We start from the raw sequence: 27057 nt of genomic DNA on the forward strand, positions 1-27057 counted from the left end.
GGATATAACATGACTATAATCGGGGATACTCAGCAGCTTGCTGGCTAGGTTAGAGGTGTTTTAGGCTAGCTGGCTTTTGCTGAGTATGTTAGGGATCTTAATCTGTGATACAGTCCCATCTGTGACACCGGACTGAAACTATGTATGTATGGCTTACAGGCTGTGATGCATCTTGTGAGGAGCTTGTTGCTTGCTTTGCTTGATGTTGTTTTGCCCACCTTGTATCGGCCAAAATGAAGGGCAGAGTCCAGTACATATTGTCTACATGTTACCCTCCTACTGCTGCTCTTGGAATTCTGTGCTGAAGTTCAGCTTTTGCTGTGTGTATCTTGCTGTGCCCCTGTATGTGTGCTGTGTACTGATCCGGCCTTCTTAATTGTTTGTTTGATACAGAAAGAACAGAGAAAATACCCATGGGGTCTATTAAAAATGTGATCACAGAAGTAATTGAAGGACATGAAGATTATTACATGATGGTAAGTAATTCGTTATTAAACAGGAGCTTGCATGATGCGCACAGCTAGTGTAGGTACACATAGTATAGGAAACCAGTGGCTCCAACAGGCCAGTACCTCTCCATTGATTTGTCTGTGGTGAGAAACATTATCTCACACATTCCTGCCGAATACATTTTGATCTACAGCATGTCATCAACACACAGCATTGGTAAGATAAGGTAAGCAAAAAGGCAGCAAAAAAACCATCTGACTTTAACTATTGTATTGTATTGTAGCATGTGTGTAGCACTTTCCTACCTTGATGAGGCTTCACAGCTCATTCTGGATGGTCGTGTAAGTAGCTGCTCAGTTTGTTATTCATAGTTGAAAGACTGTTGGCTATATTTTTGCCTCAGAATAGTATATTTTGTGTCACACATCCGCTTCAGAGGTTCTTCAAGTGTCTTGAGGCAACTTTGATCTAATAAATGTTTAATAACTATTTTTAGTTCGGGTGGCATTTGTTTGAAACTTTACACATTACCATTGTGTCCGGTGTTGCAGATGTTTACTTATATTATGGTAGTTTGCCATGAAAATGATTGAGCATCTTGAACATTGGAATGTATGTGTATCTTCATAATGAGGTACGAGAGAAGTAAAGGGGGACGGCATAGTTATCTGTGTCACTATGAAAAAGCCGATCTAACATAATGATTTAATTTACAATAATTTGTAGTCTGAACAGGACAATTACTATGATGGAGAGTGAGCATAAGTCAGCTGACAGGGATTTTGAGTGGACAGGCAGTCTGTTGATTTCATAGTGGGACATGGCTTGTTAGGTCATTTAGGAAAGTCTTTAGCATGCAACAGTGATTCTTAAGGCAGGGTACAGTTCTCAGGTTGGAGGATCACTATAAAGGTACATTTCACAGGGATACTGATAACTGGGTACATGGACTACCAGTGTTTCAGATCACTGCGTTCAAGGTGCCGGAAGCACAGTGGGACAGGAGTCCAGGGTATATAGTACTCGGTGTACTGGGGAGGAACATGGATATTGTTCTGTCGGACACAGGTTACAAAGTACTGGAGTGGTACACAAGTATGTGGATAAAAGGTAGCATGTATTGCCCATATGTGTAAATACTTGGGAGTTTTGGTTCATGCTAATTTTTGGCAATTAATTGCTCCCAGGACCAGCATGATCTCTTTCAGTCATACTAGGCGCCTCCTCGACTCTGGCTCTTAATAAAAAAGCTAAACGAAAATGAGGTTGGCTAGGTTATCCCTCCCCCTCCCACCCCCATCCTTCCTCTGTCCTTCAGTATTCTGTGTCGAGCACAAGATAACACCATCTGGTGTGCCAACTGCTCACAGCCTATGATCTTCCTGGAATCACTCGCTGCCTCATAGCATAAAGGCAATTTAGTGTCTTTGAATGGAGGGTAGGCTTTTAATTGTGAATAGCCTTGGCCCTTTGCTACATGATAACGACTAATAAATGGGTTGAACCCCATTTCATGATAACAGTTGACATTTTAATGAATCTGGTCCGTGTCAGAAGGCTAAAAGGGGGGGGGGGGTGCGGGGGGTAGGCTATCGAAGAGCATACTTGCCAATACCTCAGTCTTTCAAATTTCAATGAGGGAAGGGGGCGGCAGGCGAGTGGAGATGGCAAAACTATCCCAGCACCCTGGATCTTTCTGCAAAGGAATTGTCTGCATTGGATGTTGATGTTGGACCTCCAGAGATATACAACTCTGAATACAGGACAGTTAATTATACATTTTGTACCCAAAAACAATGTTCTGTTTGCTCAGATGAGCTTTTAATGTAAACTTTGTCCATATGGATCCTTCCCATAACTTTCATTGTTTGGCCATTTCCTCTTCTCGATGTGTAAGGACATATGTAGTTACTGGAATGTTCTGGTATCCTCACCCTCTGTGCAGAAAAGCAATCTTAACAATGGAATTGATGCCCGTACACCTTTCCAGCTAAGAGAAGAGTCCTTATACCTCGTGATTCAAAATACTTCTTTGAACAAAAACAAGTTATATATGTCCAAGCCCAACCCTAGATAGCAGGAGTATGCACCGCATGTGAATCTACAACACTATATACCACAATCAGATGCTTACAGGGTAAGTAACATTTTCCATTTATTTGCACACACACACACCAAGGTTCTGTACCATAGATTGGACATTTTGCCCCTCTTAATGTATTTAGACTCATCTGGAGTTTCATACATACAAACAGGCGTGGAGGGCTCTAAAATAGTACACCGACCTTGCAGGAACTAGTGCAGAAACAGCATTCAATTTGAGCTTCAAGTGGAAGATCTTACACAGTTGCGGTTTGGTTGAAACTTTGTGGTTGGATTTGAAAATACATCAATGTCTCCATGTACAAATTAATGATGAATGAACAAAAAAATTGAAGTTGTTTCAACACCCTTAAACACTGTCACTCACTGTGAGTTTTGCCTGAATCCCATACTTCCCTCCTTTACAGGGAGAGCAACCTGAGTCACTGGAGAATGCAATATACTTGTTCTGGCAAAAAGAAATTAAGTGATTATTGCAGTGTTAAATTTGAATCTGATTGACACCAAAGGGAATGTGTGCCAAGGGAACAACTTAAAAGTTAAACTACTCAAAAAGGATTTATTTAGTAGGATATGATGATCATATTGATGTATTAGGAGTAGGGCTTCATCCTTCCATTTTCTTTGGTGATGATGATGCTATGCTGGACCCTCTGTCTTTGGGGATGAAAGCCGGTACAATCTGTGAGGGGGCAAAGTGATTTTTACTTATCTAGGGTTTCCCTGCTAGATCACTGAACATATTTTTCTAAAGGTATCATGAAAGAGCTTCCCTTATGTTTATTATTTTGAAAATTTGCCTCCTCAGGATTAGGCATACTGTTGTACAACTAATGTGTAATGCTGTTGCTCATCTTTGAACTAGCACTGTTGTTAAAGCATTTCCTACAAAGCCATCATGAAAGTGCATTGCCTCTGAACCAGATTCTGGATATGTACATAAATACATATACACACACTCACTTTGATTTTGAAATATTCAATTTGTGGAGATCTCTTCAATTCTGATCACAGGATGAGGAAGCTGTGCCATATTGGCAAGTATGTTTCAACAACATAACTATATCTACATGCACTGTAAGTTCCTCAGTGACCTTAAGTAGATTAGATGGGTATAACTGGGACCAGAAGCAGACGATGGGTCAAAGCAAAGGGTTCAAATTCTTTATTGGTGTACGCAATTTTAAAAGCAATACGAACCAGTCCATGAGTTATTCAGATTTTGAGGTAAATGCTAAGAAGCTTCTGGATCCAACTATAGCCCAACCAAAAAGCAGTGATCCCATCTGCTTCTCTATCACTGAGTAGAAGGGTACAAAAATACATGTAGTTTGCATCTGGGAAGAAATTTGCACACTAATCTGGGGATTGTGGCTCTAGGTCACAGCTCTCAGTCTTTGAAAAAAAGAAACCAAGTTTTCCACTGCAAAGGATGCATGCTCACAAAGCATTTGCATATTTTGCACCATGATGTGATGGTTGTCATCCTTGGAAAAATAGCAAATGCTCCACACAAACTAGTTGACGAAAGGGAATCTGTTCTAGAATTTTCTGGTAGACAAGACATGTAAGCAAGAATAATTAATAGCCCAGCAAAGACTGAAACGTTTTACAAAAGCAGTTTTGAGAAATTTGAGGAACCCAGATTATGAAGCAGGTTAATTATGTTCTCCATTCAATTGTTACCTTATGGCCTCCTAGCCTACTGCATCTTTCTGGTCAACTACACCAATTTGCACATAGGGAACTCTGCGTTGGAATCTGAAGTTCCAGTGGGCCCCCCACCAAAAATGTAGGTGATTGTTGCTCTAATGCAATTGGTCCACCAGCAGACCCCTCTCACTTCCCCACCCAGAGGTGACGAACGGATCACTACTGGGATGAGGAATTTATAGAACTCTGGTCTCCAACGGAAGCCTGGCTCCTATCAATCTTTTAAGCTGGAAGCCATTTGTCTGGCATTGAAGAGCTTCCTGGCATCCAAAAAGGAGAGGCTGGTGAAGATTTGTTTGGACAAGACCACAGACATGTGGTATTGCAACAAGCAAGGCAGAGTGGGGTCATAAAGCCTGTGCCAGGAGGCTTTGCACCTGTGTAGTTGGTTGGCTAATAAGGGCATTTCCCGGATCACTAGCCAACAGGGGGGAGATGTTTGAACATCTGAGCGGATGAGCTAAGCAGGCAGCATCTGGTAGATTGCGAATGGCATCTACATTCTGAATTTTTGAGCATGACTGCTGTCACCAATAAGGCTCCCACTCTGTCCCTCACCCAAACGTGCACTGTCTACACCTCCATGCTTGGAGATTGAGCTGCAGCAGTTGACTGCATTTAATCTGCCTTTGGAAATTATGTATCTCATCCTCCTCGCCAAATGCCTGAGCACATAGTCCCTTTATGTCAGGTGCTAGGACAGATTTGTGACCTGGTGTGGTATCCGCAAGGTAGACCCTCAATAAGCCAAGCTAGCGAACATTTTTTTATTGTGTCTTTGGATTACCAAGTCCTTCTAGTGGGCACTATAAAAGGCTATTTGTCAGACATTTCAGCCTCTCGATGTTGTCTGGATCAACCCCGTCGTTTCATTGTTGTGATGAGGTTTATACAGGTTTGGCAGACATTTCCTCCTAAATCAGTTGTGATGCTACAGTGTGGGGTTAATCTGGTCTTAACGTTACTCATGTACGCTCCCTTAGAGCCAATGCATAGCTGCTCTCTGTGCTCGCGCCAGGATACTCTCAAGTAACGGAGCGCGTTACAAAACGGTTTATACATACATACATACATACATACATGTCTCTTGACTTTGAAGACTATCTTCCTCATTGAGATTACTTCATCTCAACTTGTGAGAGAGCTTCAGGTACTCTCAGTGCAACTTCCCTAAACCACATTTTTTCCCCAGATAAATTGCTGGTTGAGAACTCCGGCGTTCTTGCCTGAAGTTAGGACTCCTTGCCTCGTTGGACAATATATCACTCTTTATTCCTGTTTTGCTTCCCTCACCCCTCAAAAGAGAAGGAGAGGCTTCATCAGTTAGATTCCAAAAGGGGTTTAGGCTTGTACATTGATCATACCAAAGAACACTGTGTAGAAGATAAGTGTTTCTGGAGATCTCCAAGCACAGTAAGGGAAGGCTGTTAAGAAGAGGACCTGCTGCGGTGGATTGTCCTCTGTATCAAGATCTGCCTCACAGTAGTAAAAAAAAAGACTCTCCAGAAGGTCTGAGAGCCCATTCCATCCTGGCCAGGGATGCTACCACTGTGTTTGGCTGGCAGGGTACCTGTCCTTGACATCTGCCTGGCTGTGACATGGGCATCAGTGCTCATGTTCACAAAGCACTACTGCCTTGAAAGCGGAGTCTAGCTGGAAGGGCTTTGCGCCCATTTGGTCCTGCAAGACTTTTTCACCTGCACCGAAGCCCAGACCCTTTACTGTGGGCAAGTACATATTTGGTATCTATTCTAAGCGGAGGAATCTGCAGTTAGAAGTAGCTGTCAGAAGATCAATTTCTTCATTAATCTCTTCTTGTAAGGTACTACATCTGCCCACATAGTCCTCATTGCCCTCCCACCTCCGCGTTAGGTGGTGTGGCCTCTTTTCAACCCCTACAAAGGTCCCAAGTTGGGAATCCGCACACTGGTACCAACAATTCTTCAGCTCCATATCTGTGAGAACCAAAAGAGAAACTGACATCAGCATGCAGGGTTAGTGCTTTGTGGCTTCAGTTAGTCTCTTCAGGAGGACGGGTTGGAACCAGTGCAGTGCCATACGGTGCTGCCAGGCAGCGTGCAGGAGCATTGTTAGTAAGCCTGCAGATTCAGCCCAGCGCCTGAGAAGTATTCTGAGGTGCGGAATCTGTGGTTCGAAAAGAGTATCCTTAAAAAAAAAAAAAAGTGTTACTGAGTGTAAGTAATATGTTTGGAATAAAATTGATGGAAAAACATATTAAACATGTGTATGGCACTGGTGCTCTCTTTTTGCGGTGCCATGGTTTGTCAGTTCAGCCTTACTTGTATGAGTAACTGATCAATGTTCCTTCTTATGGCCTAGCTTGGAGTGCAGTTCAAAATACACTGTTGATTCTTTCGTCTTTGAGTGATGCCCCGAAATATGAAAACAAATCCACTTTGAATCCCTCCAAACATTGGGTTTTCTTGGGGGCAAGGATTGTTGCGGACAAAATTAAGAACAGAAAGAATCTCCTGCTTCAACAGCTGGCTATTAGTTCATTTTCAAAACTTGGTGACAGTAAGGAAGTTGAAGCTATTGCTATAGCATATATCGTGCATCATGTTGGTTCCACGATGTCGTTTAGGAATGAGGCCAGTCAGGAACAGCTTAAATACACAGTGGTGTCAGGAATACTGAGACTATTTTGACGGTCAATGTGAGACAGAGAATGAAAAATTGCTAATTTGGTGAAAAATAATAGACCACTTACTGGCTGGCCATTCTTTGGTTCCCTTGAACCCCCAAGTATTCTTATCAAGAATGTCTTTAAACTTGGATGGGGAGCTCATTTGAGCCACACTCATAAAAGGGGAAAATTGGTTATTATTGGAATGGAAATTTAATGTAAATCTTCCAGAACCCATGGCAGTGAGATTGGCTCTCAAATACATTCTGTTCTGAGTAAGGGATTCCGAAGTACACGTTTGAACAGAAAAGTGGTTCAACGATGTACTACAGCCACAAACCGGGGGCAATAGATCGCTCTGTATGTTTTTTAGGCCCAGAAACTCTGGTTGTGGGCCATGGAGAACAATGGATCCATATGCACAACATGTATGAGATGTGGACATTTTTGTGTGGATGTTCCCAGCTGATTTTTGAAGTTTTGGAGACCACTGAGTGGGAATTGGACAGCAGGCAACTCAATCTTATATTGCTCGCTTGCGGAAACCAACGTGGGATATGTTAACTGTGGACCACAACTTCAAAATATGTCTTTCACAAGCAGATGGCACTGTCTGTTATCCCAAAGGTAGTCTTCTCAGTCACTTTACAGGTTCATATACTCCTTCTCTGTGATTCTTCTGGTTTCCAGAGTGCTCTGCAAAATGAGAGCACTGTCTTGCAAAATAATCTTGCAATCTCCAGCCTGGCCAAGGCTACACGGTTTCCAGAGCTTTGAAAGATACCTTTTCAGACACCCGACAATTTTAAACAGATCCACTTCTCCTGTCATTGCACAATGCTCAGAATATATCACAATCTTTCCTTCCTGCCTCTCACAGTTTGCCTCCTCAGGAATTCAAATTTGGTGCTTTAGATCTTCTGGATGACACACAAGATTAGCAGTGGCTAAAGCACCTTCTATTTTGAGTTCCTATGGAATGAACTGGAAAAGCTTTTACATTTAGGTAGACATCTTGATCCAGATAATAGATCATCTCATTAGTTTGTAACTTATCTTTTTTAGCTGACTCAATGAGGAACTCTGTATTCTTAAGTTAATGTTCATTTTTCAACCTTTTCTTATGATCTAAGAGGCCTGACCAGCCTTCGTTGTTTTAATCAAGTATTTCTGCACAACTAGAAACATGTATATGTTTTTGTAAAGACCATGTGCAAACTAATCCTACATTTATCCCAAAGGTGCAGCTGTTTCATTTACATTAGCAGGTGCCTTTGCCGACGTGTTTTCCACAACATTGGCCATGAGATCATTCCACTCTGTTTGCAAGAACTGTCTAAAGTTTTCTCTTCCGATAACTGTCACCTGATACATCAGCTCCTTGTAACATTTGGACATATAAGTAAGGAAAATCTCCTGTCTCAACTAGATCTCCCCCTAAAGATTGTCTTGTGCATGACACATGGTCACATCACTGTGAACAGGCTTATTGTAGGGCGAGTATGAGCTTGCTCTACCAGAGGGATTGCAGTGACACGTGTAGTGCTGCAACATAGAAGTTCACACATGTATTTGCTAGACATTACTGAGATGAATTTGAAGTCCGAAATGATAGTGGGACAGACTTTTCCTCGGAATCTTGTTTCCATAAGGTGAGCTTCATTCCTACCTTCTACATGGACATTTGTGTATTACTGTGATGATGACTCTTTTAAACTCCAAACTCAAGCATGTGAAACTTTGTAAGGCCAATTCTGAAAAAGAAGAAAAATAATTTCTTGTAACTGCAGTTCTTCAAGCATTCAGTAGGTTTCATAGATTTCAGGTTAGCGCCCTTTTCACCTGTTTTTTGATGAGGCTCGTGTTTATTCTTTAATTTCTGATGATCTCAGAAAAATCTAGTAGTTGCAGCCTGTAAAGGCTATAGAGATTGGTGCCCGCCCTTCTGACTGGGTGAAACTTGGGCCATAAAATGAGCTGGATTGGTTGTATGTTGTCTATGGCTTTTCCAGTGTTTTGTGTATAGGTGCACTGCTATTAAACCTTGGTTAGGGAGGGATCCCTGCCTGACATCTTGGCAGTATTCAAGCATGTGAACAATGAAAGACACCAATGAGAACTGCAGTTACAGATAAGTAACTTTTTCTTTCTTAGACATGAAGACACAAGGCAATACATTTCTGAATGTTCCAATTGGTATGGTTGCTTTTGTGATCCTTTCAATCTCCTTTATTCATCATGAGCATTTGTTGCCTATTTTTCTTTCACCAAAATGATGCTTCCCCCTCTCCGCGCTCCACTCCCCATTGCCCATGTAATCCCAATGTCACATTAGGTTAGTGTGGACGTGAAGAACTGTAGTCTGCTAGAAAACCTTGGGGTGGTCCTCATATAATAGAGAAAGCCGCATCCGTTCCTTGCATGGTGTCCACTATTGGGTCTAGTCTCAAAATGAACCACACATTTTCTAGACCATTTCTGATTGTTAGGGGGCAAGGTCAGTTTGACTGAGAAAAATAGTCATTTAATCAAAGATTGACAACACCTTCCCTTTTTGGTCCAGAAGTGCTTTTCTTGCATCCATCCCATTAAAATACTTTTAGAGGTTTCGGTGACCTTTAAGACTATAATTACCCGTATGTTGGAAATACCGACTAAGGGGTGAACTTCTATTAAACACATAACAACATTAGAGTGATAGGGCTGAATAAAATTCATTGAAAAGCCGCATTTAGCTATTGTTTCTAAAGATCAAGAAATTTGAATGTGATCTGATCAAGCGCATTTCAGATTTTAATGGCACATTGATAAAATGTACCTGTCACCCAGGCAAGCTTTATTATTATTATTATTATTATTATTATTATTTGTATTTATTTTTTTATTTTAAACAGTTGCCAGGCAGGCGGAAGCAGAATGAATGTTGGATAGTAAGTAATGTTAGAGGAGATCTTATATCAGAAGCCCTTTATCTGGGAGAGCTCGATGATGGATACAAAGAACCTTAAAATACATCTCTTTCGCACCCGAGGCCAGTGCAGAGCATGCAAATGTGTAGATAGTGAATGATACCTGGGGATTGCTAATAGCAATCTTTTAGCATTGTTTTGGATACGCTGCAGTTTTTTCAGCATTGCAGCAGATAAAGCAATATAAAGACTATTACCGTAGTCCAGGCACAACATGATTACCACCTGCATGACCGTTTTATTGTTCCACTATGGCATTTACATAAAAGCAGAAAATTAATTAAAAAGTAATTAGTTACTTTATTCATTTGAAAAAGTCTGCTTGTGTATATAATATATTGGTACAGTCCTACAGTGTGTGAGAAATAGTACCTATCTGGCCACATCTGCAACATTGGTTCATTCTCTTTGTGTCGGTTGCCTGTTGCCAAGGCAAACTCCAGTGCTAGGTTTGATAAAGATTCAAGGACAACAACTACATAGAGAGACAGGTTAAGGTCATCTGGCCCAAGTTTCACCTGTGCAATGTCTCTTACTTTGCGGACCCTATTCATGAAGGTCTTGAGGTAAAGTGCAAAAAGTAAACACGACAAAGCACAGCTCTTTCTCGTGCCCTGCTCTATAACGACCCTGTGTTAATATCTGTTGTATACTCTTATATGTGTGCAGTTTATCCTGCTAGAACCATACTCTAGAAAGTAAGGGCCAAAACCCCACACCAAAAGTGGCTCCCTGAAACTGGCCCACTTCATTCTATCAACTGCTTTCTCGGCATCCAAGACCATTGTGCTCTTCCTATGCTTTTTTGCTATATCTGTTAGGTGAACCACTTTCCCCATTGTCCCCAACTGATCTTTTCAGTATGAATGCCTCTATGTTCAGCTGGACATTAATTAATTTGTACAAAGTTCCAGAAATTTCTCAAATGTTTTAGCTTTGACATTTATGAAGTAAATTGGACAGTATTAACTGCATTCCTCCAGGGTTCTTGCCCAATTTTAGTAATGCCAACACCATCACCTCGGTCATTGAAATAGTCACCACACCTACGTCTGCATTTGTGTTAAATAGATGGGCATTAGTCCTTTTAGGTTCAGCTTCATCTAGAAAGACTTGTGGAAGGCGGGCCAACGCCATTAGATGCCAGGGCCCTTAATTGTTTAAGCTCTTTCTCACTTCCAAAGCGATCTGTTGCACTAGTTTGTCCCTTTGCATTTCAGTCAGGGTGTCACGGCTACCCCATGAATGTATTCTGTGATAGCCCCTGCATCAGTGACTTGTTTGTGTATAGTTTCAGATCATGTTGCCTGAACACTCTTAACGTGCTCTTCCTCTTATGTCCATCTACTCCCCTTAACTGCCCATATAGGTTTTAGCTTGTTTCTTTCTAATTGTAGCGTCTAACCACTACCCAGTTTTGCTTCCTCCTTCAAAGATCATTTAATTATGCACCGGATCACTAAGGCTTTATGCCATAATTTCTGGAAATTTCATTCCTTCTAATACCTGGCTTTCTCCCAGAAAGCCCTGTTGTGTTAGTTCCCTGTTCTTCTTTTGTCTAGCCATCTATGCGATACACATGCCCAGTACAGCTACCTTGAAGGAGTCCCAGATCTTGGGTAGCTCACGTTCCCCAGTGTTATTACAGCAGACTAACTCTAATTTAGGAATGAACAGCTTCTTTTGCTGAGGGTTCTTTAAGTAAACAATCACTGAACCGCTATCCCAGATCGTTTATGATTGTCGCTGCTCTCACCTCTTCACGTCAGGGATTGAGTCATTGGAGCGCAATAATACAGCATCAACCCCAAAGGGTCACCTCATCCAGATGGGGGCTCGCGTTTGATGCATCTTAACTATTTCTGGCATAAGACTTAAAAGAAGGTTAACGTGTATAATCTAGCTCTTCCCCTTCTCTCATCCTCGAGGCTTATACTAGGCCAAAATCTGTTTCCTTCTCTGAGTGTGCTCCACTCCTTTCCAACGTGATCAGTCCAGTGGGACATCCATCCTTAGATTCCCATCTCCTTTACCACCAAGGGGCCTTTTCACTCCAGTTGGCAGCTTCTGGAACGTATGCTTCTCCTGATTCATTGCACAGACCACTATCAGCAAGATTGCTCTGTGCCACATCTGCCTATTCAGTAGAAGTTAGCGACCCTCCTTGTCTGATACAGGTTAATGTAGGGGGAGTATAAGTGGGAAACAAATAATATACCCACCCTTTCTTTATTTTTGCTGAAGAGAAGTATAACTTAGGGGGAAGCTTTTGATTTCATTCTCCATATATCCCCAAAATGTGTGCAAGGACTACTACCAAGGAAAAGCCAAAGAGGAGTTAAGTGGAGAATAGACTAATTTTGGTGAGGGCTGTTTCATGGTGGGGATTTAATGGTAGTAGCTATTTAGAAGACCTGATTTCCCATCAGGGCTTTTCTGAATTTAGGGACTTTTACACAGTGATGAAGGCTGAAATGACCAGTCTTTGAGCTGATATAGAAGGAAATAAGGGTGGCTGTGTAGTTGTTAGAAGAAAGACTCTAGAGAACTTTGTGACAAAAATGCACGGCCATAAAGGAACCGCACATGTGCATAGGAATCCAATGTCCTCAAGGAAGATGGGCAGAGACACTGATCTTACTGCGCACAACAAGAAATAAACAGGCAGATGCCTTCTGGATAAGTTGTTAAGTGCAGAATAAACTATATTTCAAACGACCAAAAAGCTAATTACAATAATCTAACCTAAAGTTTTCTCTGCATAATTTTTACGGATGTATGACATTACAACGCATGCCTTTACATCGCAGTTTTTACAACGCATGCTGGTACAGCATTAAGGGGTACTGGATAGTGAATAGTTTAATTTACAATTCCAACTCCAGTCCCCGTGGATAGTAGGGAAGGTGTTGGTTAGTAAATTAAATCTATTCCCTACCCTAGATCGCCCTCCAGCGCTATGTGTTGAATGACATGCGTTGTAATAGTTGCGTCGTAAAGGCACTGCGTGGTAAAAGTTGCGTTGAAAAGGATGTTTCCCAATTTTTACTTATCATACAACATAAACAAACAATTGGAGGTGAGTTTATCAATGTGTGCCCAAAAGACTTTTTTTATCGAAGATGATGCCCAGATAGCATGACTTAGGAGTAGGAGGCGATCCGAAGAGAAGCCAGCCAACAATTTGAGGTTTAGACTGAAGTATTTTCGTAGACCATGAACTCTGTTTTGTCTGTGTTGGGTCTGAGGGAAATAGAATCAATCCGATTAGCCACTGAACATAGGGACCTTTTGACATGGTCCGGCCAACAATCCATGTCTCTGTTGGGTTAAAGCACAATCTGGATATCAACCTGGGCAGTTCCTCGATAAAGCGCATGTCCACTTCCGCTTAATTATGTCCCCTAAGGGTCATAATTTGTTTGCTCCGATTGAGTGGTCTCACATTACAAAAGAGACCTTATATATTTACCTATTGTCACACACTATTTTGTGGCTGTCTAGAGTGCAATCCCTCTACCTACTACTGCGCTGAAAGCGTTCGATTGTATTATGTCTAGTGTTCCACTTTCTGTCTTTCTGTAGGGCTTTCGCTCCCCTAGGTCATTTTGTTTCAGTCTCTGGTATTGTTTGTGAGAGGCTGGGATACCCCATGCCTGCTTGGCAAAGTCTCGCATTTAGTAAGTTTTACTGCATCTGCTAGTTTTTTATGCATCTGTTGTTTTTTTCTTTAAAATTGTGTTCTCGCCCTTTTCGGGAGCACAGCATTGCTAGACCTTCTGCTTTGTTGTATGGTAGCTGCCCTTCTACTGAGTAGTGCCTTGGTATTTTGTTCTGTATTTTTCCTGTTTGGCGCCTGCAAGCTTTCACAATGATTCCAGCCCCTTGCGTCCGAGTTGGTTACCTGGGATTGCTTGTTGGGCTAAAAAATACTGGCATTGTGACTGGTAACTTACTTTCATAGGAATTAACAAAATTGGGGTTTGAAAACTGTAATGCCAAATGTGTTATTTTCCTGTAACACTACCCTTGGATGTGAACATGTGTCAATGTACCCACTCTATTTTCAACTCCTAGAATACTTTTAGTACGAGTTGTGTGAGCGCAGCCTGCTTTTCTACCAAAGTCGCACCTTCGAGCAAGCCAACTTCAAAGATTGTTGCACTTTGAGTTCATTGCAAAAAGTAGAAACATGGGAATAAAGAGTGGTTATTATAAAGTGAAAAAAGTTTTAATTGTGGGAATATTAATTGATGTGCGCACACATTACTGCTTAAATACTGTCTTGTTTTGATGTCCTCAGGCGTTCCAGCTGGGTCCAACGGAAGCCTCCTATTATTGGGTTTATTGGGTACCAACGCAGTATGTGGACGCTATCAAGGACACCGTCCTGGGCAAGTGGCAGTATTTTTGAAGTCATGTTCACCTCTGGCGCAGGAGACGGACCCTAAACAACAGGACATTAGGAGGGGACGACCTGCCATCACCTGGTCCTTGAGGATCCAGGCACTGTTTGCCATAGAACTCTGACACTGTTGACCCTTCACACGACATCGATGGGAGCCAGAGGTGACGTCCGGCCACTCTTAGTTCATTTTTTAACTTAAAAACAAATGTTCTGCAGTCCGCTTCAGGTGTATTCAGAGACAAAGGAAACCCGTCTTTATCCAGAAAATGTTATTCATGAGAAAATAAGAATCTTCTGCCAAAACATATATAAGAAATAGCTCTTCCAGGAAGTTTTGACACAAAAAATTACAAAAATATATTTTTTTTTAACTGGATTTGAAAAGAAGACAAATATTTTCTTAGTTGCACTGCAAGTTGTTTCACTTAATTTGGCACTTTCCATATTAACAAAATGTTTTTTTTAAATACCTTGATCTTTCACAAGCCATAGTAATTTTTCTGGCCAAGTGGCTGCTTATGTAGCAAAAAGTTTTGTGAACTAATTACTATGCTTTTTAATCCCAAAGATTTTTGGTTTTGCTTCTTTCTGTCCTTCGGCGACAGTGGGTAGAGGTTTTGCATTTGAACAGTTGAATAGTGCCACAGCTTTCTTTCTGAGGAGCACCTGAGTTTGCAGTTTGTGGTTTAATTTTGCTGGGATGTTTGATAGGAAGATCTCTTTTCCATTTTTGCCTTAACATCCTCTTCCCCCTAAAGAGCCGAAGCAGACCTGCTAAAGTTTGATTCAGGGCAGCGCTTGTTATCCAATGTCCCTGATGGGCATCTCGCTTGATTAGAGGGTGGGGGTGTAGAGAGTGTCCATGTCTGTCCCTTGCTGACTCTTTGAACACATATCCAGTGAAATCTCCAAATATCATTGTACTTAATGTGAAGCAGAGTTCCTAACTGAAATAAGGCAAAAGGTTGATGAATGTGCCATCTTAGAAGCACGTTAGCTGTGAATATCCAGTGGCTTTTCACTGTGACACGTTTTTGTGTTATTTTACCTCTGGTGATTACTATTGGCTTTATAGTATACGCACAGATCTTTTCACACTGGCGAGTCTTCATTGAGAACACTGTTTGAGACTAGCAGCTGCCCTCCCTGCTTTCTGTGCTTCCAGAGTAACCTTTAGGCAATGGGTGGTAAGTGTTTGAAACACCAGATGCTGTTGGATATTGTCCCTACGTGTGAAGGTGGTGGAACCACCTGGTATTCAGGGCTAATGGTGACCCTACTGTTGTCTTTAAGCGTTAATATTTCTCACTTTCTTAAATGTGCCTATGGATGGTTAAAAACAAATCAGATCTAATATAAGACTAAAAAAGATTTGAAAAATGTCTGCAAGATCTGCATGGTTGATTCACAGAACTCCTGTAACAACTGTGAGCACATGGTCGATGTAATTGGCACAGGATTTAAGAGCCTGGGATCCATTGGACAGAAATTCGCTTTTGATTGCTGCAGCCTTCCTGTTTTGGGGCTACAGTGCTTATGGAATTGTCTCGAGTATGCAGATTTTCACGGTTCTGAATGAATCAAGCATTGCAGCAGCTTCACGTTGTAATTCATCTCTTTCACTGGATGGCTCAGTATTGGTATTATGTTCCCGAGTATTAATTATTTCATTGATCTGTTTCTATGAATATGTCCTCAGGCCCAGACAAGTGCCAGGCAGAGTTCATACGATCATAGGACTCTGTATGAAAGATTAGTGATGAGTAACTTGGTTACCACACATCGGTATCTTCCACAGAGACGACCCTTCACCTCTAGAACCAGGTGGCAAGTGGCAAGGGGTTGGTACAGTGTATGGGAACTTAATGCTTCTGTAAGTGGTGTGCTAAAAGTTGGCTCACTTTCACAAATCGTTTACTATCTAGTATTTATTGGCAGAAAGATTGGCATAGGCACGGAGTATAATTATTTTTTAAGACTGTATGGATCGGGTGAGATTGTCATAAACATGTTAAATATATAAACTTTAAGACTGAATGGCAAAAGTGACTGAACATTGCCCGCTCCATGTTTTAATAACTTAAATGGTTATTATAAATACTGAGCCTTCTAAGTTTATCCTTGGGAGCCGAGAGCCTTTAGATTCAAACCTGGGTATAAACCTTTGACCTTTGGAGCTGGATGGCTTGGAGCATTCTACTCTAGGATTGATAGGCTCACAAGTCTGTAGAGGGAAATGGCCTTCCACCGCCAGAACCGGTAATTGAGTGATGCAAGGGGATACTGAGCCCCTGGTACAAATAAATCACTTTGGTACTGCGAGAGTACAAACAATCTTGAATTTAGGATAGATTGGAATGGAGATGCGTATCCCATAACATTTGTGATCGAATGGCCCTAGTGCTGATAACTGGATTGCATCAAGGACTGAATTGCTGTCTACAGTAAGTGTGGTGTACAAGTTTACGACTGGCTTTTTTAAGGACACTATAATCTGGCTGCTGAAGGGTATCATTTCCTTGTGAGTGAAGGGCCATTACAAGTTTCACCCTTTGTTTTTTACTTTTCAATATTGAAAGAGGTATGTCCGTATTTTCAATTGTAGCTACTGATAGCATGAAGGGTACGCAAACTTACAATTGCAAGTCCTTGGTCAAATGTTTTAAGGATGTGGAACACATTAGTTATTGGTTACTCACAGTTGAAAGCCAATCAGGTTCTAATATAGAGCCTTTCACCTCTTAGAACGATGGAGCTCCCATTTTTGGTCCAAGTTTACCGAGCCATTCAACTGTTAGGTTATGTGAAGGTGGGGTGGGCACGGTTTTTCATTTCTGGATCTTGATAGTTTGAGGGATTGGTACAGCCAGTACACATTACCCAAGTTGAATACCTTGCTTGGGGTACAATTACCCAATCAGGCTGTATGGGAGTAGGTAAGTCTGTAGGAAAGAGAGCAGATATCAAGAACTTTTCATTTAAATGTGAAGGGATCTGCAGATTGAAAGATTCATGCAGAACCTTTCACTTCTAGGTGTTTTACACAACAATTATTTTTTCAGCCTTGGGATTAAGTTGTTTGTGAAATTCATGTCTATCAGTAGAGCCTTCCAACTGAAGGATAGATACATGAGGGAGTATTATGAGACTGCCATCACAACATTTAAGGACAAGGAGCTTTGACAGAATAGTAAATTGTGTTTAACTTCTAGGATTGGATATGAGGAATATATGCAACATGGGTGATTTTGGACAAGGTAGGAAATTAAAACATGAGAGCATCTTTTACCTCTAACTGAATAGGGGATGGTACAGATATGCAGAGCCTTTTCTTGTTTTGGTTGGACCTATACAGTATCTTTCTTTAGGCTCTCATTCGTTCCTAACTCAGGTTAGTAGTGACCGAAAGTCATTAACATTTGTGGCCACACAGTGACCCCATGTGAGATGAGTTGGTGGTCTCAGTACAGTTACAAATGGACATGTGTCCATATCAAAACCACTGTCACTGTTTGCACTATTGGCACTCAAGTTGTCGGTCTTGCAATGAGGTCAAGGATTGAATGGATATTGACACTGAACTCCCTACACAAGCTTTTGGTGATCCTATCAGAAGAAGGCTAGTTAATAAATGGAGGACATGGCCAAATACTCTCCTACCCTGGCCGGAAAGCCTTTCCAGAGCTGGGTGGTATGCCATATCTCTTCTGTGGATCTAAGGAGGACTTCAGTTTGCTATCTTTGCCAGTCCAGCATCTTTCAAAGGCATGACAGTCACGAGAGAATTTGTAACACATAATAAAAGAGCATTTAACCAAACAGCTACTTGTTTCCATTGGACATATCCTATATGTGGTTTCCCAGTGCTGCTGCGTGTTCAGTGTGTGGTTTCTGGCAGTGTGTTACTTTATGTACCCGTCTGTGTTTTAACAGCATAATCACAGCTAGTTGAGTTTTCCTAGAATGACATGGTGTGAACAGTGAACTTCAGTGAAGTAAGTAGACAAAAATGAGACATTGTTCATATTATGTTGTCAATTCATTCATACTACTAAGGTGGGTACACTCCGTAATTGATGGAACCAAAGCATTTGCCTTGCCAGCTACAGACCTCCCCAGATTTAATGATCTACCACGAACACTTCATATCATCTGCATTATGCTGCTCCATTTATCTACTACTCCGAGAGGAAAAACGTGATTTGACTGCTATATCCACATTGCATATTTTGTTCACATTTCTCCATCATGGGATTCTTTAAAATACAGAAGAATGTCTCAATGCATGTTCACCATACAAGAACACATTTTCGGATGCATACAATTTGAAATACTTTTTTCATAGTCAAAAAGCTTTATAGGAATGAACATTTTCTGTTTTTTTAAAATACATATACACTATGCAAGTTAAACTACTCAGTAAAAAATAAGATACATTGGAAACAAACATTACTCTGCTGAAAGAATAACAAAGGCAGAGCAGTAACTCGTTGTCTGCGTAGGTTTTTATGACAGTAAAATTGGACCCTACTCTAAGATTTCAAGTAGTTGCTGCACTCACTGCCTTGTACAACTGAGTCTGAGAGGTAATTTATGTCCACTTACGGAACCAGGAATTTTCAGAATACTATTATCCATTTAAAGGTAGTTGGACTGAAAAGTCCTTTCTTTGAAGAATTTTATTTCCTTGCTCAACAGCGTAGAATGTTTGTTGCTTTTTCAAGCGGGAAGGAGCATTTTTCCTGACACTTTTGTTGAGGTGTTTTCATCTTCTTCGTGTGTTTCAGTCCACATACTTGCTGTTTTCAACATCTAGCTATCTGTTGTGGAAGGCATCGAAGGACGACCAGGTGCCTTCTGACTTACCATATTATTAACAGTTGTGATGTTGGTAAGAAGAGGTCTTTCAGCTGGCTGATTAACTTGAAGGGATGGTGCCTCAGAGCTCTGCGAAATGAGGTGAAATATGTAGATCTCTTTGCTCTGTCAGTGCTCTTGAAAGGGCCTTCCCTGGTAGCTGCTGATGAGGGTTTTTGTTTTGCTTCACTTTGCGACAGTTCCTGTACCCAAAAGTAGTCAAACGAGAAATATGTATTTGCTTTCGCTAGATGTCATTCACTACGCTAACATAACATCCTTCTCTGCCAGTGCACATCCTGACAATGCCAAGCTTAGTGGAGGCCTACTTCCTACCTCATGGCTGTTTACCTGGTTGGGAAGGGTGGGGAGGGAAATGGGCTGGGAAGAGGAAGAAAAAGTCTTGGTGTAATGAATATTACTGGTAAGTAATGTTGACATTACCTCCTCATCTCTTTTCTTTGCCTCAGTCTTTACATTACACACACATTCGATGTTTGCCGCAGGGGAAAATTGTAAGTTTTAGGAACATGACTGCACGACAGAATGATTGTTAAGCCATCAGGAAGTCCTGCAGCGTAAAGGGGACATGGTTCTGCGTGCACATGCTCGCCTTTTAGAATCTATGGTTCTCTTGATCAGACCGCCGCATGCTGTGAACTTGCTGTCTCAGTTGTATGCTTGCTACCACAGCCATTATCCTTGACTTCCCACTGGCAGAGCAGGTTAGTTTTGGATTCTACTTGGGGTTTGTGTGTTTGGACAATTCAAGTAAGGACTTTTTGAGCTACTTGTTAATTGCTTACTGTTTTTCTGGCATTTATTTCCCAAGACATTTTTGTGTTGAGGATTGTCTTTATGGAGGACACTAATTTAGATGCAAGTCTGTGCGATGGATGGTTTTCCTGGGACATTGCTTGCCTCGCCAAACCAGCTGGCATATGGGCAGCCACATTAAAAGTTACTTTGTTTGTCATTTCCAATAATGTTTCAGTGAGATTACATTTTGTGATGTAATGGTGACAATTACTTCAATGTAATCTTTTCTTTCTTTATAAGCCCAAGTACAGACATGTCACTGATTAGCTTATGGGAATACAGTCAGTGCTTTAAATGTAAATATAGAAGTGCTGGCACTTACTATTCAGAGTACCTGTTTTCTCATGAGCAGTGCCAGTAAATGTATTGAAGCTATGCAAAAAAATTGAGGGTACTCCGTACCGGACAGTACCTGCCGATTTAAAGCACTGGGTCCAGTCAACTATAATACTTACTCTTCCTTTTAGTGAATGAATTGTAAATTGCTCTGTGACTTACACTCTACACCTGTGCTTATTTAATACTAACAAGCTCATTGAGTCCAAGTGATTTAACCTTTTTTGGAAGATTTATAATAATTACATTTGGAATGAAGTTCGATACTGATTAAAATTGTCAATCAGCTAAAAAAAATGTCTCAATTTATTTAGGAAGTGGCAACCAGAAGAGTGAGTGCTTTACCTAATGTCTCAGGCAATCCATGTTGAATCTCTCATGGGGTCCAGTGTTCTCTTTTTCTATATTGTCCGATATTCTTGTTCCTACCTGTTTGATAGCGCTTATCAGTACATACAGTTGTGAAGGCGAGGCGGACACTGCTGGGTGTGCTGATTGTGCTGGCTCAAGGAATCTGTATTGTGTCTTCGGGACTTGTATACTTCTATACATATATATATAAAAGTGTCAGTTGTGACGGGCTGGATGGTGGCCTTGGACTTACAGGACATGTGTTATTGTACACATGTGCTGCAGTTTCTACAGATGTTGCCTGTGGTTTATGGTGGGATCCGAACACTTATAATTGGCTGTTCTAACTTTTGGCCTCCACTCTGTCCCTCTGGTCTTTATGAAAGTGATGGCAGTGGTCGCATCCCTTTTTCAGCTGTAAGGGATATATGTATTCTTGTACCTCAGCAACTGCCTGCTAAAGACTGGCTCACCGCAGTCCTTCACTGTAAACCTCCGGACGATGGTCGCCCTCTTGACATCCTTGAGCAAACCAAAGATCAACCTGGTGCATAGGCAGAGGATACTCTTTATAGGGGTTATCCTGGCATACAGTGCATTCAAGGCCTTCCCATAACTGCAGTGAGTTTGGGACATTTAGGATGTGTCGGGCTCAATCCTGGGTCTTGGTGAGGATGGTTCTGTGGCTTCTTGGGCTCGTATTCTTGTGCATCCTCCTTGTTCCATGTGCCAAATGTAATGGTGTTTTGTAAAGTGCATGTATCACCCCGCCATGGGGTATCTCAGCGCTGTAGACCGCTAGGGAAAATGCGTCTATCAAGATGGTAAGTCATGTGTATAAAACTGTGGTATGTCCTGGCCAAGAATAAACCCTTTGCGCCTACAGGCTATTTTTGTAAGAGCTAAGGCTGCCACAACTGCATTAGAGATGGGTATCCTTATGTGAGACATCTACCAGGCTGCAAAATGAAGGTCAGTAGACACCATTCACTACTGCCTTGATAGTCCGGTCCATAGAGAGGGTGATTGAGCCTGCTCAGCCAAGCAGATAACTTTTGTTTGTGTCCACTCTTCAGACACTCCACCTTTTGGGAGGCACAACTTATTTACCTTTGGCAACATTCTTTCTGTTTAACTCTCTATTATCACAGATGTTTCACTGCCCTACCATCTCCCCATTGTGTAGCATAGATATTTGTGCATTTAAAAAAAGGCCTTAAGTTAGGATTCGGCACTCTGTCACCTGCAATTTGTCTCAGTTGATCCTCGTCAGAGTGTGCCGAAAAAGAACAATGCAGAAGCTGGCATCAGTGTGCCGGGGTACCATCTATGTAAGGTTCCGCTTCCGTCACTACTAGGGCAGTGCAGGTTCACTCCAGAGCCACGTGGAGTCACCTGGCAGCCCGCAGGAGCTATTGTTTGAAAATCTCTGACGGAGTCCGGTGCCTGGGAGAATACTTAAGGTACGATATATGCAGTTAGATAGTGTCCACCGGAAAGTTACCAAAGTAAGTAGATTCTTTGTTATTTTTTCCTCTCTCTTTTATTTTTTAAGCTTCGGGAGCTGATTCTGAAACCCTTCAGCTTCATGTCAATGGCTGTTTGCGGATTCTGGCTTGGATAAACTCTGTGGGGGAGATTTACTAAGCTTTTGCGCCACGTTGCATCTCAAAAGTGACGCAAAATGACGCCAAATCTTTTTTCTGTCATTTACTTTCCAGCGCTAAAGTTGTTTAGCGCTGAAAATAACGTAAAAGTAATGCGAAGCAGCGCATTGCACTGCTTCGCTTTACTTTGCGCCATGGGACCGTACCAAGGTGGTGCATGGGCATTCCAATGCAACCACCCAAGGTTTCTCACACCAAACCCAATTTACTAAGCAAAGTAGATTAGGTTTAGCGTGAGAAAACTGCGCCCTTTTAAACTAGGCGCAAGGAAGGAGAAATGCTTTAATTTCTTCTTCCTTTTCCGACTTTGCATGCGTGCTGCACTGCAGCATGCATAGAAGGTGGGAAAAGCTTTCCCTTGTGTCGAGCATAGTATTTTGTACAGGAAGGGTACCCTTCTTGTACAAAGCCTATGCTGGACTCATGCACACACCCTAGCGCTGCGGTGCTAAGATGTGTGCCTGGCGAACGGCAGCTGTAATCTGCGCTGGCGCAAGGGAAAGGGGAGGATATAGCCATATCTTTGAAGATATGGCGCTCTCCTGGTCCCTCTTTGTCGCGCAATACAGCGCGGCCTCGTGGGGGGCTGTGCTGTGTTGAGCAACTTTTTCGTAAATCTCCCCCTGTGTCTCTTGTCCAGGCAATCCGTTATCCAGTGCTGACCTGTACCTTTGTACAACTGGAACTGTATTCGCAGTTAGATTGTGCCTATCTCAAAGGAAACATTGAATTTTATTAATACAAGAATCCAGAGCAGAATGCCAGATCTCGGCCACCAGGCACCATTTGCATTGCACATCGTGGAGGCAATACTCGCTGGCCCCAAGTCTAGATAAATTAGTGACCCTGGGAAAGGTGAAAGGATCAAGTTGTAATGACCAATACATTTCAGCCAAATCCAGTTGACGAAGAGGCAGCAAACGCCCAGGATCTTAGGGAACACTTCCTCAATCAATGCTGTTGCACAGTTAGGTCAAGCCTAACTTCCCATCTGGGGGGTCCCAAAACACCACTGCATTTTGGATTTTGAACGTCGGCTTCTGGACACGGTGCTGCAAGCCTGCTGCACAAAGAGTTCATACACGTCTCACTCTCTAGGCAATGATAAGGGGACTCTTTGTGGGAGGTTTCTGCTGAGGCCAGAAACCTAACTACTACTTTAGGCACTCTCCCTGAGAGGACCGATCTAACGAGGCCAGTCAGTCTCCTGACTTCTTCTCCCACCTTGCTGTTTAGACCTGTACCATTTCTCAAGAAACAAATGGTTGAAAAAGATGTAAAACTCCTGAGAACCATGGACCCCCACCAAACACATTCCTCAGGTTAGCTATCCATATAGGGCTTGTGGGGGCCACTTTGACACTGACATAGGAAGTACACTGGACACAAGAGTGTGTTCCTTGCTGTCCTCAATACAAAGTCAGTTTGGAGCAGTAGAACCTTGAACTGGGTTCTTGGCACAGTAATGTGCTCAAGTCTCCCAGGAAACCAGCTAGTATACGTGACCCCTCTCATCAAGGCTCAATTGCTTTTAGATTCTCTTCAAAAAATCTCATAGTTGCTCCCTTCAGTAAAGCCACATGAGGTGGAAAACGTTTCTTCAGATCTACTGCTGTACTCTGGAATCCCTTGCTTTGGGAACTTAAAACCTCCCCCTCTTCACAGAATTTTAGGAGATCCTTTATAACCTGTCTCTTTGTCGCAAGCAAGGAAACATTTCAGGTTTCACCTTCTAACTGGTCTCTACAGCGCCAGGATGCCTCCGGGCAATAGTTCGCACTTAATAAATACATTTCATTCATTTATTCTTGCTGCCTCCTTTTCAGGGTAGGTGGATACATGGCAAATACATCAGATATGCCTAATCACTCGGATCAGAAGCAGCTGTATCTCCAGCTGCCTCATCACTCCCACCTCCTCTGGTACTCAATCATAGGCTTGGTGCTTCTGTGGACTTCCATCCTTCCTTGATTGTTCTCACTCCCTCTCAGTTTCCGATGCTTACTGTGCAGCTTTTAGTACCCTTGGTGAAGCTCCTACTGTCCGAAGTTAAAGAACAGCCCTGGTCCCACCTGGCTGCAGGCAACACGCATTTCCTGGATGCAACTTTGGGGCTATCGGGGTTGGCGTGGTGCACGTGGATCCCATCCCCTGTCCTACTGTTAAGTTGATTCAATATGTGTATCCAGATACCCATCTTGATGCCAGTACTTAATACCATGAATACCTGTATCCAAATACCACTGAACTACCTATTAAGATACTAAAACTCCTGCTAAAAAAATGAAGACGTCTACGATCTTCTGCTGCCTTCTTTCCTCCACCAAAGATAGTTTCAGCCACAAGGCACCAGGTCTTCAAGCTACCTCAGGTGATTTAGAGTAGGCCAAGTCAATGCTTATAGCCCTAGAGATCTTGAACATAAGTATTGAATTCCAAAGGCAGTCCGGTAGTTCTCTGGGACCCCCAGAACCATCTGCTGTAGTGATGGCTGCTTCCCTCTAGGTGAACACGTTATCCTCCCACATGGACAAGAATGGTAAATGCCTTTATGTCTGTGTCAACATTGTTCCAGCCTGGTGTCTTCTTCCTATTGCTTTCTACAAGGTAGACCTTCATTACAAGTTTGATGGGTAGGCCTCTTCACTCACAGGCTATGCTCAGGAAAACTATACGTTTACACTGAGCCTGAGCTAACAAGCAGCTGTCCCCAGACCATGCACACTAGTCTTTCCAGGAAGAGGCAAGCTCGGCTCAAATCTTTGGTACTGAAGCCCAACATGCACGAGAAAGCCATTGAACAGCCTTGATTCCTCCACTGATAAGGTCCTCTAGAAGCAGATGGAGACAAAGTGAAGACCAAATTGCTGAATGCCAAACTAGTGGTACCTCAAAGACAACTGATTTCCTTCCATCCAGCGACACCTCTTTTTAGTATTTAAGGTGAAGACCATCCTCTTGCTCCAACTCTCCACTCGACCCCTCCTCTTTCTCAGGCTTCACTCATGAATCTAAGAGGAGATGCCTTATGGAGAAGAACAAATCTGTGTACCCAACGCTAAGAGGTCAAGATGCCTCAATAACTTCTGCAGGTGTCTGCTGGCAGTCTGTGGATTATTTCATTGACTACTTTTCTTTCCAGTATTATCACTAGATCTAAATTGCCACAGATGCATGGGTTCTATCAGTTTTGTGGAACACGACCAATAATGGATGTTGACATTCGGTTTCTGTGTGGAATCAATTTCTTCACAAAGATCCTCACCATGACTGCTGTCTTTCTTCAGCTGCAAAAACATTTCTGGCTCATCAGAGTAGTGTCAGTGAAGGCAGTAGAGTCACTCTGCCAAGACCCTCAGGACCGTATTCAGTCTTCAGTTTGTCAGTTAACCACCCTAATAGTTTTTGGAGCTTTCCAAAAGGATTAATTTTACTGAGGCAGTTCTGGGGATGAGCCAGGAAAATGACTTTTCTCTGTTCAAGAGGATAGTGTCCATGAGTCAGACTGTGGACCTTATCTTGAACAATGAGACTATGTCACCCTAGCACTGTGTGGGATCTGGTTCAGGGATCCCATAGCAAATAAGGGCTCCTACCCACCAATTGTCTCAATTATGGCCTTTTACATGTGATGTCCTGCAGCTTGAGCAACTGATGGGTCCAAAGCTACCTCAAGCACTTGCATCACATGGTAGGAAAGGAGTGCAGTCCAAGGCTTACTCTGGAAGGTGGTGTGGGTTTAGAGAGACAGAACTAAGAGGAACAAATAATAGCATGCAATATACCAATGTACAGCCATTACTTTATCTTCAAAAAATATATATACTTTCTTCTGCTAATAGCTCAGTATTATGGATACATTATCATAGATATGGTATCTACCCAATTTCCTCCGGGTAGTCAGAAGACTGTGACATGTTGTAATGGTATATTCTTGATGCTTTTAAGGGGTCCCTGCTCTGTATACAAGTCCACTCCCATAGTATATCTATTGGTTTTCAGCAGAGCTACCTGTAGTACACTGTTGGCCTAGTAGACCAGGTGATTCTTACTACTTATCAGTTTGTATCCACTACTAGTGGTATCCCATCCATGGAAGGTCAGTAAACTGGTTCCCATCTTGTTGCAGCCATAATGGGAGGAAGTGGTGGATGGAATAGCTCCTTCGTCTGTTTGGCCCATTAAGGGTCGCACGCCCTCAATCCCTGAGCAGTGCCATTTTCTATGCCTCTTCAGTGAGGTCACAGAACCAGAACAAACTTTGAACCAAAAAGGGTTGAGAAAGTCCAGCCCTACCTGTGTGTCAACTCTGGATTGTCGGGGATAAGGTTTACATGAGTCTGATGGAAGACTATCAATTGTCACAGGTTGCCCACCCACCTACCCAGAGGTATGGCCAGGGTAATAATAAGTGACCACTCAAAACTGAGAGCTAATGTAAATTAGCTCCCAGCACCTTCAGGGTAAAGATAGCTTTCCAAAAGTTAAATTTCCAATATGTTTAATACAAGTCCACTTAACCAGTAGATTGGATTATTGATCGATATAAAAATAAGTATTTGACTGGAATCTGTAGCTGATACTGGTCAAAAGTTATAGCTTAAGGTGTATAATCTATAGTTTGATTTTTCCTATGTGCCAGGTATGGCCTGTCCAGCGACAGTGTCATTTTGGGCTTGATCTCTGGGGTAACATATTATTTCTAAGGTCGCACATTCCACTCCTTGAGGGCAGCAA

General features: G+C 42.2%; 1 protein-coding gene across 2 annotated transcripts in view; it reads left to right on the top strand.

Moving 5' to 3' along the window:
• Positions 1-18109, top strand: part of UBFD1 (ubiquitin family domain containing 1) — a 62724-nt gene extending 44615 nt beyond the window's left edge. For both annotated transcript variants that reach the window (XM_086940448.1, XM_086940447.1), the window contains exons 6-7: positions 394-476; positions 14186-18109. In XM_086940448.1, coding sequence (XP_086796574.1) covers positions 394-476; positions 14186-14296 — 194 coding nt within the window. In that variant the 3' untranslated portion in view covers positions 14297-18109. The remainder of the gene's footprint in view (positions 1-393; positions 477-14185) is intronic.
• The last annotated feature ends 8948 nt before the right edge of the window (positions 18110-27057 follow it).

The sequence above is a fragment of the Lissotriton vulgaris genome, chromosome 10, assembly GCF_964263255.1.
Source record: "Lissotriton vulgaris chromosome 10, aLisVul1.2, whole genome shotgun sequence".
Taxonomy (NCBI): Eukaryota; Metazoa; Chordata; class Amphibia; order Caudata; family Salamandridae; genus Lissotriton; species Lissotriton vulgaris.